General features: G+C 41.9%; 1 protein-coding gene across 1 annotated transcript in view; it reads right to left on the bottom strand.

The window, feature by feature from the left end:
• Positions 1-18,173, bottom strand: part of Creb5 (cAMP responsive element binding protein 5) — a 404,708-nt gene that overhangs the window by 300,093 nt on the left and 86,442 nt on the right. The window contains exons 3-4 of the mRNA XM_052720440.1: positions 15,228-15,321; positions 929-1,050 (exon numbers count right to left, since the gene is read on the bottom strand). Of these exons, the coding sequence (XP_052576400.1) occupies positions 929-1,050; positions 15,228-15,321 (216 nt within the window). The remainder of the gene's footprint in view (positions 1-928; positions 1,051-15,227; positions 15,322-18,173) is intronic.

Below are 18,173 nucleotides of genomic sequence, written 5' to 3'. Positions count from 1 at the left end.
TTGCTGTCCATGGACTGTGTCTAACATGTTCAGCACATTGTGTGCATTAGTGACACCCTGTGACAGCAACAAAGAATTCATGAAAAGCACACTTGTCAAATTTACCTGTGGCCCTACCTCCTTTGCTTAATCTTGTTAGTAGATTTAAAAATTCTACCAAAATAACATGGACAAAGAAACCTGAAGAATTTCATGAAGTGACCCACAGTTGAAGCTAATCTGTTTGCCTCACCAACAATATATGTTCAGTAACCTGACCAGATAAGGTGACCAGAAAGTGATTTCACATCTGCTAGAGAACAACCAAAGATTATGGAAACCAGACAATGCAAGCAGGGCCCAAATCGGATGAAAATCCTGTTGCTGCCATGTGATGAGTCACCTGTTCCTGCCCCTTGGCCTGCTCTCTTTTGAACACACTGCCTACGTAAGATCCACTGTTCAATACTTAGCAAAGAAAAGAAATACCTGGTTAGGGGTAGATTTATGTGACACAGCTTTAAAAATAAGGTAATATTTTTCTAAAGCTTGAATTCTGTGCTTCAGATACTCATTTCCCCATGACTAACCTGAGCTCTGTGTGCTATCACAATCAAAGGTACATCCCTTTAAAAGAAAAAGGTGAACGGTCACACACAAATACATAAAATACTATTACAAACAGGCATTGTGGCACGTATCTGTAATCCCAGTGTTTGGGAGACTGAGTCAGGGGGATTGTACATTTAACAGCCTGAACTACTTAGCAAGATCTTGTCTCAAAATAATGTTCTAGAAACACCTCAACACAGTTTGCAGCACCAGACACTTTCCACACGATGCGGGGGAGGCACACCTCTGGTGTCCACACGGTGCCGGGGAGGCACACCTCTAGTGTCCACCCAGTGCTGGGGAGGCACACCACTAGTGTCCCCCTGGGCCCACCTACCCGCTTGCTGTTCTCTTCTTCTTGAGCCTTCCTGAACTCATGCTCAAAGGAGCAGTCGAGCTCACTGAAGAGACCCACCTCCTCACAGTTCTTCAGGAATCTTGTGGGTGTCGGAGTCTGATCTGAAAGCAGAGACCAAAGGTCAGTAGCAGGGACTTTCCTCCAATGCACAGTAAATGGAAGCAAATTCCTTCATTCCCCCTCTCCCCCATCACCTTAACGTGATGCCCAGCAGCTGTCCACAGTCTCCCAGCCCTTTAACTACAGTGGCCATGTGGAAGGGGGAAAGCCCTGAAAAGAAGAGAGCTATATATAAGGACTTCCCAGTCCTCCTGACCCCCACATCCACCTTCACCCCTGGACAGCAGTGAATATTTTGTCCTCCATATCTGGAGTCAGTATCATCTGAATATACACACATCACAGCATGGGGAATGAGCCTTTTTTACTTTAATCTGTTAAAAAAAAAAAAAAAAGATTTAACTAAAAATCAACCCCGAAGATTTTCTATGCCACTCTCAAAGTTGACTTCAGGAGTCTGGACAGAAAAGGAGTGTATATTTTCATAGAAAACAAAAAGAAACAAACAGGCCCGCTAATTCCTCCTTCTTAATGCAAAAAGTAGCTCAGCAATTTTATCTCCTCCTGAGAACCAGAGAAGGATGATAAGAGGTTCCAAGTCAAACATGCTCAGCTTCCATCTTCTATAAAATATAGCATTATTGATTTTTATTTTCCTTTGCTGTAGCCAAAAGAATGTTCTGTGGATACTCTCCAAAAGGAAAGGAATTTCTTTCATAATCTGGACTTTCTACAGAGCTTCCTCCTTAGAAAACTGGAGGAGATGAAGCCATGATCTGCAATCTATGTAGTATTTTCACACCCATGTGTTCTCTGGAATCTAATCTCACAGGACCCTGGGAAGTAAGCAAGGTAGAGTTATCCTTAAGACCGGCAGTCTTCCTTCAGATTAGGCACAGACAGCATGAAGAGCACTGAGTAAAATACTTTTCTTCAAGGCAGAAGATACAATAAACAGAAGGGAGGAGACATGGCCAACACACACACACACACACACACACACACACACACACACGCACACGCACACGCACACGCACATGCACGCACGCGTGAGTATGAAATGAGAAAACTGGAGAGCCAGTGAGATTTAGGCTCTTCTTCAGGTCTCCTGGGTAGATGGTGGTGACACCAGGATCACAAGCAAGGCCCCTCATCTCTTCCACTGTGTGCTTGTACTATCCCCACCTAAGCCCTTGGCAAACAGGAGATTGAGTGTGGCTTCTGTGCAGCTTGATCTGTATACTGCCTCCATTTCACTTTCTGCACAGTTCTCAAAGTTACAGTCACCGGTTATCCAAAGAGTTCCCTTACACAGAAACTCAGCGCCAGGCCTGCATGCTGCAAACTACTGTTATCACAAGAAATCAGGACTCTGCTTACTTTTCCACACACATAGAAATCCAGTAAATGTCAACCGAGACTCAGACTATCTTCCCGCTCACAAAGCAGGTGGCTTGTTACCCACCGTCCTCCACAGAATTAGCCCTTCATAGGCAACCTGTCCTATGAAAAAGGGGCATTCAGTTCCCGAGGGGTTGGCATGGACTCTGGGGCAGCAAAGTTCCAACAGTGCTCTTTCCCGATTCTTATCCTCAAGATCCAAAATTGTGAGTCTCTACTCCAGATGACTGTAAATCAAACCTTATCTAAAACACTTACATGAAGACTGTGCTTTGTGCAAATGATGTTTTTAGCACACTAAGTTACTATGATGCACACATGGATATCGGTGTGTCTCAAACATTCATATAACCATTGTATGGTTATACAAAACAACATATTTCTACAGAAATTTGTGCTTCCCAAGCATTTTCGCCCAAATTGTCTCACACACGTTTGTAAGTAGGGTAGATTCTATTCTGGAAATGGAGAAATGGTCTTCCTGAACAAGACCACACAACCTACAACCATCTCTTTCAAAATCTTCTATCACCTTCAGACAGGATCTCGTTTTAGTCCAAATCCCATGTTTGCCCTTTCAGGATCAAAAAGCTCATAAGCCCTTTGTGTGTAAAACAATTTGGTGTGTGTGAGTGTGTGTGTGTGTGTGTGTGTGTGTGTGTGTGTGTGTGTGTGTGTGTGAAAGAATTTGACAACCCAGAAGTCCATATTTGGAAAATAGCATGACTTAGAGGACATAAATACTGTTCCTAGACTTCCTCCTTTATCTTTCAAATAAAATTCTAAAGGTTAAGGAGTCTATGAATCCGAAACTCAGATTAATTTCAAAAGCCACTGCCCATAGACCCAAGCAACATACAACTATTGAAAGGACAGTCAAAGGGAGTCACTAGGAATTAGTGATCAGGGCAGAAATAAGACCCAGACCTGCAGATGAGGAGTTTCTAGATAGGAGGTGTAAATAGAGAAAGCGAGTACAGCAACAGACAGCTATGTACTGGCTGTGGTGCACTGATTCCTCCACTGGGAGTCTCTTTCTGGTCTTGGAGCTGAGCACTTCCCTTCCATATCAGTAATATTCACAGCCACCATGCTAGGTAAAAACTATTTTTCTTGTCCTATTTATGAAGAAATTAAGTCTTGTTCCAGGTCCGATATGTAAATTGAGTCCATAATTTTATTGGTAATTAATCATTTTATCAGTGATAGCCTATTTTTTGAAATGAAGCCATTCTTGGAATCCTGCCTATCCTTCACAGAACTCCCTGCATTGGAAGCCTCCCTTCTTTGCTGTGTCCCAAGAGTGTTTCTGAGGAAACACCAAGCCACAGAGAAAGGGTTGGCCACTTGTCATCACAGGCATTTATTTTACCAGGTCTTGCTTTTCCTCTTATTCCTCCATATATTAGGAGTCATGGTTGAGAACCGAGCATCATCAGTCAGCTATAGATGGCATCAGCAACAGAAACACCCCAAATAAGAACAGACAGCGCTCTTTTGGTAAATAACAGCTTAGATGCAGCCTTTCAACAGTGATGAGGGCACACCTTGAAGACTTACAGAAACTGATTTCAATAGAAAATCAAACTGAAGTGTTTAAAGTCACATCAGCAGTATCCTTGAGGCTCCTGAGGTGTTGGCCTCATGGTGAGGGCCCACGACATTAATCACAAATGATATGAGAGTGGGCAGACTCCAAGCAAAGCTAAGAGATTTTTATTTTTCTTCTATGCTAAAGCAAAAGACTCTCAGTTACTATTACACACCTACACACAAAGGAGGTGGGGATGGGGATGACCTTGGCCATCATCTTGGGCTTCCTTCCCAAGAAATCCAAACAAGTAGAGCCATGCATAGCAAAGACAGTGGCTTCCTCCACCCTAGAGCAGATGGCCCAGAGGGAGACCCTTGAGTTGTTACCAAGTATGATTATCTTTGCTGCATATACCAAATACCTATACTCTCATTTGAAACATACAAGAGACACTGTCCCTAAGTTTTGACTCATCTTGGTGAGTGAGACATCCTTTCCAGTTACAAAAGAAACTAATAAATGGCACCTCGTTTTCATCTAACATTTATTGGACTGAGTATAGGGTCTCTAGCCATCTTTAATCTCTTATCCCACCAGCTCCAAGTAAGCCGGGAAATGTGTAAATGCTCAAAGGGGGAACAGCTCAACCTTTTGGTTGCTTAAGTCAGAGAGGCAGGAATTTTCACTGCCACGAATGCCTTTACCAAATAATTGTTTCTCCTGAAATCCCTCGAACTTAGTGGGGAAAACCCACAGCTGTAAATTAAAATGTTTGTAATCCCTTCCTCATTTCGATCCAAGAACATTAGTCTGCTATAGCACCAAGTGATGTCTGTATCCTGAAGAGGAGTGGCTGTGCTTTTCTGGTGAATACTAAGATGTGTTCAGACAGTAGGGACAAGCAGCCCTCTTAGGATGTACAGGAACTTTTTTTTTTTTTTTTTTTTTTTAGGAATGCTGAGCTGCACACTTAAGAATTTAGGCTCGCCTTTCATTAGGTACTTCAGCCAGAAACACCCAAATAAAAGACAGGACAACCTCCGAACTTTTGAACTTGCACTTCACCTGTGCACAGTTTTCTGTGGTGATCATCCTCATACACCTGGATGAATGTGCATGAACACCTGCAGGTTCCCCTCTGTGGTTATCACCCTCATACACCTGGATGGATGTGCATGAACACCTGCAGGTTCACCTCTGTGGTGATCATCCTCGTACACCTGGATGAATGTGCATGAACACCTGCAGGTTCCCCTCTGTGGTGATCATCCTCATACACCTGGATGAATGTGCATGAACACCTGCAGGTTCCCCTCTGTGGTGATCATCCTCATACACCTGGATGAATGTGCATGAACACCTACAGGTTCCCCTCTGACAGAGACTAACAAACAGCACACAGGGTTCTGGGGAGTCTCAAGCACCTGAGGCAAAGGCAAGAAGGAAATTTTGATCACTTTTCTTATTGTCGAACACGCCTTTAAGGAGAATGAAACCCTGTCATTTGCTGCAATGTGGGCAGATCTGGAAAGAGTTGAGCTAAACAAGCCAGGCACCCCACAATAAAAAACACACATTTGCATGCATTTGTGGAGGTTTAAAATATTCATTTTATACAAGTAGAGAATAGAATACTGGCTACCAGAGGTTGAGGAGGGTGGTGCAGAGGCAGGGTAAAGGGTCCAGGGGTATGGTTGGGCAGAAGTGATAACGTCTAATCTACGGCACAGTACGATGCCTATGCCTAACAATAACTGAATACTACATGGTAGATGGTAAAGGCTTTAGAATATTATCTACACAAAGAAAGCATAAACATTTAACATAATGGGTAGACCAATTGCCCTAGTCTGATCAATACACATCAGGCACATGCATTGAAAATCATATAGTACCATATAAATATGTATAGTTTGCACATATCAATGAAATGTTTTTAATTAATTTTTAACTGTTAGCACCAAAGAGGATTTAAAAAATAATTTCTTTGCGGTTTATCACAGTCCAGTATCTAGATCCTTTGCTGAATGTTTCATGAGAAAGGGGTGTCTCCTCACTGAGTCTCTATCCCTGGAACAGTGAGCCAAGGAGCCTTGCAATGTTAAGATCCCACTGCTTATCTTACAAGGAAGAGTCCTACAAACTTCACCTTATGACCCAGAAATTCATCCACCAATTACACAGAGGAAATTCTGTAGACATTAACAGCAGGACAGACAATAAGTTCATTTGTAACACTGTTTTAAAAGTAGTTCTCAAGTTCCCATAAGGAGCTGGAAAGACAGACCTGTCATTAAAGCATTTCCTTTGTGAGCATGAGGACCTTAGTTCAATCCGTAGTACCCTGTGAAAAGCCAGGTGTGATGGTACATGGTACATGCTTGTAATCCCAGCACGGGAATGCAAAAAAGAAAGAAAGTAGAATCTTGAGGCCTACTAGCCAGCTAGCCTAGCTTACTTGGCAAATTCCAGGCCAAAAAAAAAAAGAAAAGAAAAGAAGAGAAGAGAAGAGAAGAGAAGAGAAGAGAAGAGAAAAGAAAAGAAAAGAAAAGAAAAGAGAAAAGAAAAATGGGTAGTTGGGTAGTGCTTGAAGGACACCTAAGTTATCCAGTCCTTCACAGCACAATGTGTTGTTCTCTCTCCTCTCTCCCCTCTCTGTCTCTCTGTCTCTCTCTCTGTCTCTCTCTGTCTCTCTGTCTCTCTCTCTCTTTCAGTTCCAACCAGTTTATAGTCATTAAATGCATCACCCCAGTAAATACAGTCACTACAAGGTGGATCTAAACAGCACACACAAAGCTAAACTCACAAGCCTAATAGAAGTTGCTACCCCATTTGGTTCCAGAGTTGTGTTTAAGTCACACATCTGTCTGCTTCATTTCCTCAACCATTAAAAGCAAGATAAATCAGCAATTTTAAAAATGATGTGCAGAAGACAGGCAAGATAACATATTAAAAGAAGAATGTCGGCCCTGAGAGACACTTTCTCCTTGACTCAGGCACTTACACAGTCCCATGTTATCATCTATGAGCTAGCTAAGGACTAGGGTGAAGCCAAGGAGTTTGGTACCCTACTGTTAGTGATCAAGAATAAGATAAAGATGTCATTGCCCACATGTGATGTACATACATATACACATAAGAATTTAAGATCTCACTAGCTATTTTGAATTCATGACTTTTCTAGCCAGAAATTATATATATATATGAAATGTTGCTTGATGGTATTCCTCAAGTAAGTGGCTTAGGGGGCTGAAGATATGGCTCAGAGGTTAAAAGCACTGGTTGCTCTTCCAGAGAACCCAGGTTCAATTCCCAGGACCCACATGGTGGTTCACAATCATCCATAACTCCAGTTCCAGGGATCTGAGGCCCTCTACAGGCCTCCAAACATACCAGGCCCATATATGCTGCACAGATACACATGTAAACAAAACACCCATACACATAAAAATAAGCAAAAAAATTAAAAGCAGGTGACTCAAATCAATAGCAAAAAAAGTGTTAAAATTAGTGTATCTCTTTTAGTAAGAATTGCCGTTGAAAGGTGAGGTAATTTTATATATTCCTTTTATTTTTACAGTTACATTTCTCTCTTGAGTTTTCATCAATGTTTTTTATTGAAACACTTTAACTTATCTCCTGTCTGCCCTTTAATAAATATCTACTTAGGAGAGTTTACATTAAATAAACTTTCAGACTCATTGCCTTTATAAGAGCAATGGTCAGGAGCATCTGGCAGAATTGTATGGAGTTCAGCAAGGCTTCTTTCTGGCCACCAGTGTGCCTCTGAGTGTGATGACACAGGAGCAGAAGGACCTATAGCAACACTGACCTGGCTGTCTTCTGTCCCCTTCCCCAGGGACAGTGACATCACAAGGCAAGCCAGGGTGAACCTGGTTTTAGACAACGGTCATGGTATACATAAAAATCATTCTGGCTAAGGTGACCCTGTGCAGAGATGGGCCATTGTCATGCTCTTGATTCATTTATCGACAACATGAAGAACTGGTAGACCAGATGACCTGGCCAGTGCCTGTGAATTGATGGGGAAATATGTTGATGGGGGCTTCTTTTGCAGCCTGTGCTCAGTAGCTCTACATGACTTTGACGTTGACTTAAACTCAACAAGTACATCTTCCAGACAGACTTACCACCAGTCATGAACCTCAAGTGTTCAAAAGCAATCGGGTCATGAGTTCACTTTGCCTTTGAAGCATAGAGCTGGCACAAGGGTTACTTACACCATTACATCGGAGCTCTGCTAGCTGAGGGAACAAGAGATAGGAGGTGATTTTATCACCATAACGTGTCCTGAATGGAGGAAGATAAAGCCTCACATTTCCACTTTGTCCTTAATTGTATGAGTTCTCCTATATGCTTTGTTCAAAGCTTGCTTTCAGGTGAAACAGTAAGAACAAGTTTTTCATATAAAAAGAATTCTGCAGAACAAGGCTTCAATTCATTCCTATGACTGATTCACAAGTCTGTGTTTCTTGGCCAGTTAGAAACATGGATGAGAAACCGACAGCCCCCATAGACGCCAATAGCCACTGGTTTTCTTCTGACCACAGTGAATGAGACAGTGTGACTTTCAAACATGTCTCTGTGGTCCTTGAATCACTCATGTGTTGGAATCTCCTCCCACACTTTCACTATTTGCGTCACTTGAAGGCTTAGAGCTAGGGTGTCCATAGAGGAAAGGTAGTCCCTAGATTAACCAGATCTAGCTTAGAGTAGAACCAGAACTTAGCATACAGCTCACAATCTAGATGTGCAGCAAGAGAATGACCAAGAATTTGGAAAAGGCCATCTCATCATATGGAAGAAAGGGCATGAGGAATAAAGAAAATAATGTTTATAGAGGGCAAGGCACAGATTGCAAGCACAGGACAAGACAACATGCTATCTGTCTTCAGACTACTATCCTGCTGTCTTCAGATACAGGCCATCCTTACCAGCTTGTGTGCCATAAAGCTTCAATTCGCTTACATAGTGAGAAGTTACTAATACTTTCTGCTGTTTGATTTACTACCCTTGTGTATATGTACGTGTGTGTGTGTGTGTGTGTGTGTGTGTGTGTGTGTGTGCGTGTGTGTGTGTTTTACACATTTCCACTATCAGCTTTTTTTTTTTTTTAAGTTTCAACTTATTTTCAAGGTGATTTGGAGTGATACGACATCTTCCCTTTGGAAAACTCTTCAAAACGAGTTATTGAGTAGAGTATTAGAGTATTCTTCAAAGAGCCATGAGCAATGATTTGGGGGCTCTTTGGATAATCCTGATCAACTCTTTGCAGACAAATGTTCCATTTCATTATATCACATTCTTTCTTTCTTCATAATGAGAATTAGGCTTCAAGCCTGGTGTAAGTGATAGGCCAACTCTAGACTCTACCCAGAGATGTGGTTGAGTCTCCTTAACTGTCTCATCATTTACACCAGAAGATGAGTGCAGCTGGGAAGGAAGAGGAGAGGAGGAAGTGTTTGCCTCCCTCTCCACTCCAGAGACAGCTGGCTATGCCACATCTGTCCTGTGGCTGTGTGTCCTCAGCTCTGGGATGACAAACATGCACCTTATCACACACATTGCCACCATATTCTGAAGGCAGGACAAAGGACTTCTAAGCCCATACTACTAGTTACCAGGTCTTGGCATGAAAGCTGACTTCCTGGACACCCACGCTCAGGTGGCCTGCTGGATACTTGCTATCACATTCCCAAGCTTCACAGCACCTGTCACTAAGCAATCTTTCCTTACTTATGTAGGTTGTCAAGTAGTTGATCATCATCCATTTTCCTCCATAGACTACTTGAGTATAGTAAGTACCATGTGCTCTATGTCTGGCCATGGGCACTGTAAGATCTTGATAGGCACTTAGTAGATGTTGAATGAATGAGGAAATGGTTGTAATCTGTCTTCTCATACCTTGTCTGTGTCTGTCTTAACTTTATTAACTGGTTTACAATGTCTGGTTGTGGGATTGCCAGGCATTTGAAAGTCTGTTCCCATGTGTCTTAGTTAGGGTTTCTATTGCTGAGAAGAGATGCCATGACCACAGCAACTTGTATAAAGGAAAACATTTAAATGGGGTGGCTTACAGTTCAGAGGTTCAGTCCATGATCATCATGGCGGGATATGGAGGCAAGCAGGCAGGCATGGTGCTGGAGAAGGAGCTGAGAATCCTACACCTTAATCCACAGGAAACAGGAAGCCAACTGAGACACTGGGAGTATCTTGAGCATAGGAGACCTCAAAGCCCACCCCCATAGTGACACACTTCCTCCAACAAGGCCACATGTACTCCACCAAAGCCACACCTCCAATAGTGCCACTTCCAATGAGCTTACACAGGCCAATTACATTCAAACTACCACACCATGTGTATCTCTCTCAGGCTTCCCACCCAAGCTGTAGGGTTAAGCTTTTTGGAAAGATTCATGATACTCTCCAATTTTATCTTCCCATCCGTACAGCAAAATCTATCATCTTACACGTATGTATGCTTATGAAGGCCTACCTCAGAGGGTAGTCCTGGCCCACTGTCTCCACAGGGAAGATTGAACTTAAAGTCCCTGAGATTTATGACAGGAAAATGGGGGGGGGGAGTACATTTCAAAAGACCTTTTTTTGTTCTTTTCCCAATTGGATTCTCATTAAAATATTATTTGATTTTTTTTTTTTTTTTTTTTTTTTTTTTTTGCTATAAATAACATTGCACCTAGGTGCTTTCTCATTCTGGCTTTTGTTTGATTTTTCACGTATAAAACCTTGGAATCCTGTAAAAATAATAGTGTGCTGGAGCTGCTTGACAGACAAGATGAAAATTCCCGAGTGCCTAATGACAGTCCAATTAAAGGAGCCTCACGTGCTGTCCTCTTCATCTCTGCTGAAACTGGACTAGGATTTTCCAGTTGAATGGATCTGTATATGTAACAGCCAGTCATTTTGTTGTCTGCATGTGAAAAGAAATTCTGTTCTGCTGTGGGATGGTCTGTATGTTGCTCTGATTGGTCAATAAATAAAACACTGATTGGCCAGTGGCCAGGCAGGAAGTATAGGCGGGACTAAAAGAGAGGAGAATTCTGAGAAGTGGAAGGCTGAGGCAGGGAGACACTGCCAGCCGCCATGACAAGCAGCATGTGAAGACGCCGGTAAGCCACGAGCCATGTGGCAAGGTATAGATTTATAGAAATGGGTTAATTTAAGATATAAGAACTAGATAGCTAGAAGCCTGAGTCGTTAGGCCAAACAGTTTAAATAATATAAGCGTCTGTGTGTTTATTTTATAAGTGGGCTCTGGGACTGGCGGGGCTTGGCGGGAGCTGCAGAGAAATTCTCCAGCTATACTCTTCTACAGATTCTCTCCTCAAAGATCACTTAACACCTTCTGTATCTCAGGACTGGAGAGGTGAGACTCAGCAGTTGAGAGCTCTTGCTGCTGTTGCAAGAGACCAGGGTTCAGTTCCAAGCACCCACATTGCGGCTCTTAAACATCAGTAACTCCAGATCCAATGCCCTCTTCTGACCTCCATGGACACAAGGAACACACATATATACAAACAGAACACTCATCCACAACAAGTAAATATTAAAAACAACCTATATTACAACTTCCCTCATCATGAAGCTACATTTCATTTGAAGGAGGACAACTGAGCCAAGACTCGTGCCTACCATCATCAGTGAACTCTGGAAATGTACCGTATAGAGCAGATTAGAACAAGAGACCTGTAGCTGGAAAGGCTGTATGGATCCTTTTGTACCTCCAATTCAGTGCCGCCACCCCACTCATGTCCCTATCTACCCACTTAGAGTGAGGAGTCTATGTTTCAATGCTATTCAGAAGAGTAGACTCATTCAAATACCTGTCACCTGCATCCACTCTCTGTGGCATGGCAAGGATCAGTGACAGTCAGTTTTGAACAGTATACTCTACTCAACCTGTATAAAATATGGCTTACAGAAAAACAAAGTAGTTCAGATCTGTCAGTCCCCTGGGGAGAAAAATGTCCTTAGACAGAGACTGTGGAGGATCAAACCTAGTTAGGGCTTCATACATGCTAGGCAAGCATTCTAGCACCAAGCTGTCAACCCATCTCTGGAAACTTATTCTTGAAGTGTGCATCTGTGACACTGAACCATCTTCTTTAATTATCTATGATAGTTTCAAACAGTGAGGATATAGTCATGCTACAAAATAGAGACTAACAGGACATCCTAACACTAGCCATGCAAATGCACACTGAACACATCTTCTCTTCATATGATATGTCCAGTCCCACTTCATCTGAACATCATTTTGTGCAATTAAATACTGTTTGACAAAATGGATCAAGAAGAATTTGGAGAGTTTTGCTTGATGTTCATTTACTATTTGATTTATACTATCATCCTCGTGATGAGACACAAAATAGACTTAAGACAAATAATATTTTAATGAACAAATTTCTGTGACAAGGGGAGTTTTTAATGAATTGAAACAAATCAAGATACAGATGTGTAAAACTTCAGTTAAATTTATAGTCATAAATATGCTAAAATCTTAATTATAAAATTTAGATTTTTTTTATAACTATACAACTTAGTCACTTCCTGGAACAAAAACAGTAAAGTGCAAATATTCAACAGAAAGGCTATTTCCCTTCAATGTGAACAGCCCTAGAACACAACACATAGCCAGCATTAGCTCTCTAAATACAAGAACACGGATCTGGACTGGGCATCTCTCCATTCCACAAAGTCCCACAACACCATGGGCATGCAAAGTGGGAACCATGTTTTGAAATTGATCACTTCACTGGAATATGAAATCATTCCATATTAACTTCAGTAAAAGAGGAGGAATCAGATAAAATGTGCCCCTGCCTTAACCATGCTATTTTCTCTGTGTTTATCTCTTTCTTCATTTTTTTCATAACTAATTTCCCATTTCATAGCAAATTCCTCATTTATTTTCACCTGGTCTACTGATGATTGCCAGTAAGAGCCACAAATCAGCAAAGGTCCAGTACAAACCATGGGCAGACCACAGGAGATTAATCAGAAACCTGTTTTAGGCGGTAAAGACGAAGGGGCCTCACTCCATCGTTCGTGTGTTCATGTGTTTGGGGCTGCTGTTTTACAGGTGTTCAGATGAGACTCTTTGTAGAGCCAGGCTAGCCTGCCTGAAAGACACTACCCATGCTGCAGGATGCCATTGTAGCCACGTATCCTACATACTCGCTTCTCTTGAATATGCCCTCCTGCTGCACTGGGCAACCTGTGCTAGGGATCCAGTTCGGGAAAATAAAGGAATAGCCAATAGGTTTAACTATTGGGAATGACTCCTTATGAACTCATGTTCACATCTGAAACATAAAGTTAGACTGTGTGCACCTTAATAGACTTCAGTAAGTCACGGCATCCAACATAACCTTCTAGTTTCTCTGTCTCTTTCACATGGGAGTTCTCATCTGAACACCTTTCTGCACTTCTTTAAACTCATGAAAAGCTGAATCAGTCCCTGAATAGCAGTTCATTTATTCAAACAGAAAGAAAGAAAGAAAGAAAGAAAGAAAGAAAGAAAGAAAGGAAGGAAGGAAGGAAGGAAGGAAGGAAGGAAGGAAGGAAGGAAGGAAGGAAGGAAGGAAGAAGGGCAGAGAGTAGAGAGTGGAGATGGGCAGTGACAAAGGAAAGGGAAGAGGTTCCCTTTGGACTGGTCTCTTGAGCACAGAGAATCGGCACCAGTGACAGACCTCTAGTGGCTTGGGAAGCTGGGATGACTCCAATACAAATCCACCTGCTCACGTGTCTAACCTGGAGCTGCCTGGTGATGAAGGTAGTAGCCCAGTATGTATCAGCCCAGGGGACATTGAGGATCAAGTGCCTTCAGGACTACCCTGTTTGGTGACTCCCGAATAGCTGCTCCTGTTTCTTGTACCCTTCATGTTAATAAACTGGCAATTTGCATAGGATTTAGTGATAATGGCAATACAATCTCTAAAAATTTGTTGTTGTTGTTTTGTTTTTCAAGACAGGGTTTCTCTGTGTAGCTTTGCTCCTTTCCTGGAACTCACTCTGTAGCCCAGGCTGGCCTTGAACTCATGGAGATCCACCTGGCTCTGCCTCCCAAGTGCTGGGATTAAAGGCGTGCACCACCACCGCCCGGCTTATCCCTAGAAATTTTAAGTGCAACAAAAATACTAACTCATACGAGCACTGGGTTTCCCTTCTGATGTCTATCAAAATGTGGGCACAGGAGTGTCATCTCTTTCTTCATGTCAGGGAGACAGGGGTACAGGTCAAATAGTTCCTGTGTGAAGGAAATGTCCTGGTCACCCTGCTCTGGTCTGTGAAACACTCTAAACACTTCCATTGGCCCTTCACATTCAATTAGTGAAGCATGCTGCAGAGACACAATCATTCCCATATGATGGAGAGAAAAACTAAGACCTAGAAAGGTTTAGTTATTTGTTCAAGGTCACACAGTCAAGGCAGAGTCCAGACAAGCTTTCAAGTTCCTCTTTCTTATACCATTATTTTTCTAATTTCCGTTTAACATGGGAAGGAATGGGGATTAGTTGATGGACTAATCCTTGTTTATTTTGCTCCCATTCACTGAGCACATTTCTGTGCATAATTTCATTAATTCGCCCACTTAAGAGGCAGGTATTTCTTAAGGAAACTAGCCTTCTTGGAGTATCTCCTCTGTTCTTCCACTAAAGCTGAGTGGCACTGGCCTCCTAAGGCATTCATTTGATATGTATCACTGATGAGCCTTGATTTGAATTGAGTTTCCACATGCAAGCCTACCCTAATGCATGCAAGCCTGCCCTTATATCCACGAAGGCAGGAAATCGGTCAATCTACATATCTACAGAGCAGTGCCTTGCAGAGGCTCAGTTTACATTTGTTACCTGTATGGTTAAGGCACAGATTCTGAAATAACAGAGATCCAAGTTTCAATGCCACATATAAAAAGGAAAGTTACATCAGGTGTAGTGACCCATATTATAACCTCAGCACTAAGGAGGTGGAGGCAGAAAGATTAAGAGTTCAAGGGCATCCTTGGCTACATATCAAGTTTGATGACAGCCTGGGCTACCTAAGACCCGTCTTGGGGTTGGGGTGCTCAATTGTTTGGGTAACCGAGGTTCTAGCTGATCATATTTCTGCTATAAACTAGACATATATACTTTCAAAATACAGATTTGCCACTGGGCTCTAACCCACCAAAACATGAGTGAGTGTCTTACGTGGAGCTAACCTGATCCCCCAAACCTTCCTCACCTGATGCTTTCTTACCTGAGAGCATATTGTCTGTTTTTATTGATGGAAACTTCAAAGTCATCTCATGCTTGTGCCTGTGAATCATCAGATGGTCCTCTGTCGGGAACCGCTGGTGGGTAAATAGAGAGAGGAACAGGAGACACTCAGTTTGCAACATATAGTTCACATCACAAAGAAAAAGACACTCGGCATCAAAAACAGGACAGGCAAGACAAAAACAAAAACAAAAAATCAGTTCTGAAAAAAACAATGTTATCCCACAAGCAAATACAGTTCACAGTCCCATGCTGATTTACACATACATGATGGGGGCAGGGGGGTCCCCCCAACTATATGCAAGAATGCGCATTATCATGTCCATTTGTTTACCAAGAGGCTTGCCTACACAGCAGAGGAATACTGATAAGTGGTCTCTAGTCATTCTCCAGTTCCCCAGAACTTTCCCACAGTCCTCTGCTTCTTGCCTAAGCCCAGCTGGCTTATCAGGGAACTGCAGAATCTGTGTGTTTCTTGGGAACTAGAGGTTTCCATCTGGGGGAAGAAAACTTTCAAGTTCAAAGACTTTGAACTCTGTCTTATCCTTGGCTAACTAATGAAAGAGAAAGTGTGAAGGAGCCCTGTTGAAGAGACCGAAACAACACACACAGAAGACACACTGCGCCCGAGATCCTGACTCTGTTAGGAAGCCTCTTAAGAAAAGACAACAGTGTTGGAAGGGATGCTTCTTGTGGTCCTGAAAAGTAGCTAATGACGGCAGAGAGTACAACATCCAAAAGGAGGAAATGGATGGAGATCTGCGTAGCACTGGGGACATGCAAAACCATGTGGAGCTTTTCTGTACTAGTTACTGCTTTATATAATAGTGTAAAATTAAGTCTAAGGCATGATAAGTATGCTAGACATTATCTACCGATTAACCAAAAATAAGAGAAACGCATGACATAGAAAGAATTTTGATTTATGTCAGACTTTGGGAAAGAACTCTATACCGTGCTTAATTTTTTAAACGTATCTGCTAATGTACACCATGACATCTTTACAGTATGTTTCTGTTTATGAAGACCCAGTCCCCATATTATCTGGGGTTTTTTTTTCAAAGTATACATATGATTTTTATAGTCATATGACAAATTATTTGGGTTGTTCTATACTCTGCATACTGTAGTCAGCCTGTATTTATTTGAAATTTTCTGAGTGTGATGTTAGGGTTGTCAAAAGTGTTGCTTCCAATTATTTGGGGCCATTTCTGGCTTTTCCATGTTGAATAGAGCCACGTGAATGAAAAAGACCTGTCTTCCAGAGGCAAGAGTCTGGTCTCTGGTGTAAAACCCTCTGGTCATTTCCTTTGCCCTACTCATGGCATAACAAGGTGGTTCAGAACAGAAATAGTGACCCCTCAATAACTCTAAATCTTTCAAGGGTTATGCTAAAATCTAAAGGAGAAAACAATGTTCCCTTAAAAACGCTACCATAAAAGTGTAGCCATCAGTAACAGAAATAAGCTTTGTGGTTTGGCTGTAATTCATTATCAAGCAGATGCTAGCCTAACACAGCTCAGCTTGATATGTTTGTAATGACTGAACTGAATGGAGTTTTTATTTATTAAAGTTTGATGTGTTAAAGTCCAATATAAATACAGGAAAATAATACATCCTGATGAACATTTCTGAATCTTTGATAACTTGAAAAGAAACTTTCAGAACTCAGGATGGTCAATATGAATCTCTATTACCTTAGTACACCATGGTTGAAGTTTTTCCTACAAAGAGAATGGATTTGTGGTCAAACAAGGGAGTTCACTAGGCTGAATCCTATGAAATGTTCTGAACGTGGTTCTTGGTATAAGAACTTATTTATTTGATGCTTGTATCATGTTCTGAAGAGTTTGCAGAGCGGCACTTGCACCCAACTTCCGGTTACATAGAGGTATACTTTATATAGCTGCGGGTATTTCTGTGTCTGTATTATCTAGTCTCTTGATTTTCTTTTTTTTTTTTTTTTTTTTTTGGTTTTTCGAGACAGGGTTTCTCTGTGTAGCTTTGCGCCTTTTCCTGGAACTCACTTGGTAGCCCAGGCTGGCCTCGAACTCACAGAGATCCGCCTGGCTCTGCCTCCCGAGTGCTGGGATTAAAGGCGTGCGCCACCACCGCTCGGCCGTCTCTTGATTTTCTTAACACCAAATATCTAACACTGGTAAAACTGAGTTAGAGAGAAAAATTAATGTAATATAAACAATATGATAATATCTCCCATATTAATAAGCCATTTTAAAAAATTATTATTTTATTCTATATGCCTAAGTGTTTTGCCTGCATGTATGTCTGTGTGCCGTGTATGAACCTAGAATCCACAGAGGTCAGAAAAGGGCATCATATCCTGTGGAACTGGAGTTATAGATGGTTGTGAGCCACCATATGGGTGTTAGAAACTGACCCAGGCCTCTGAGATGGTAGTCAGTAATTTAACTACTGATCCATCTCTCTATTTAATAAGGTTTTTTTTATATAGTGGAGGTGAGTACAGGTGTCCACAGATGCCAGAAGAGGACGTCATATACCCTTGTAATTACAGGAGGTTGTGTGCCAACTGAAGTGGGTGCTAGGAACAAAGTGTGGGTCCTCTGTGACATCATTATCTGCTCTTGACCATTGAATGAGCTCTCCAGCCCATAATAAGCCATTTTTGACTCTGTAAACTAGTAGACTCTAAAGTAAGCATCATACAACAACCAGAATGAAATAGTTTACTAGCCCAGGCTGGCCAAGAACTCAGGATCCTCCTGTTTAGCCTCCTACACTCGAAGATTACAGGTATGTGGCTATAAGATTGCATATTAACTAAAGTTGCCTTCTGAATGAGACAAGTAACAGCAAACTGTAAATAAGTGAGATGCGCAGTATAAAACAGACATGAGAGTTAAAAACAACAATCAACAGAGATAATAGGAGAGTGGGGGCCTGG

The sequence above is a fragment of the Peromyscus californicus genome, unplaced genomic scaffold (assembly GCF_007827085.1).
Source record: "Peromyscus californicus insignis strain IS unplaced genomic scaffold, ASM782708v3 Scaffold_6__1_contigs__length_162567912, whole genome shotgun sequence".
In the NCBI taxonomy this organism is placed as follows: domain Eukaryota; kingdom Metazoa; phylum Chordata; class Mammalia; order Rodentia; family Cricetidae; genus Peromyscus; species Peromyscus californicus.
This window is presented reverse-complemented; position numbering and strand designations above follow the sequence as displayed.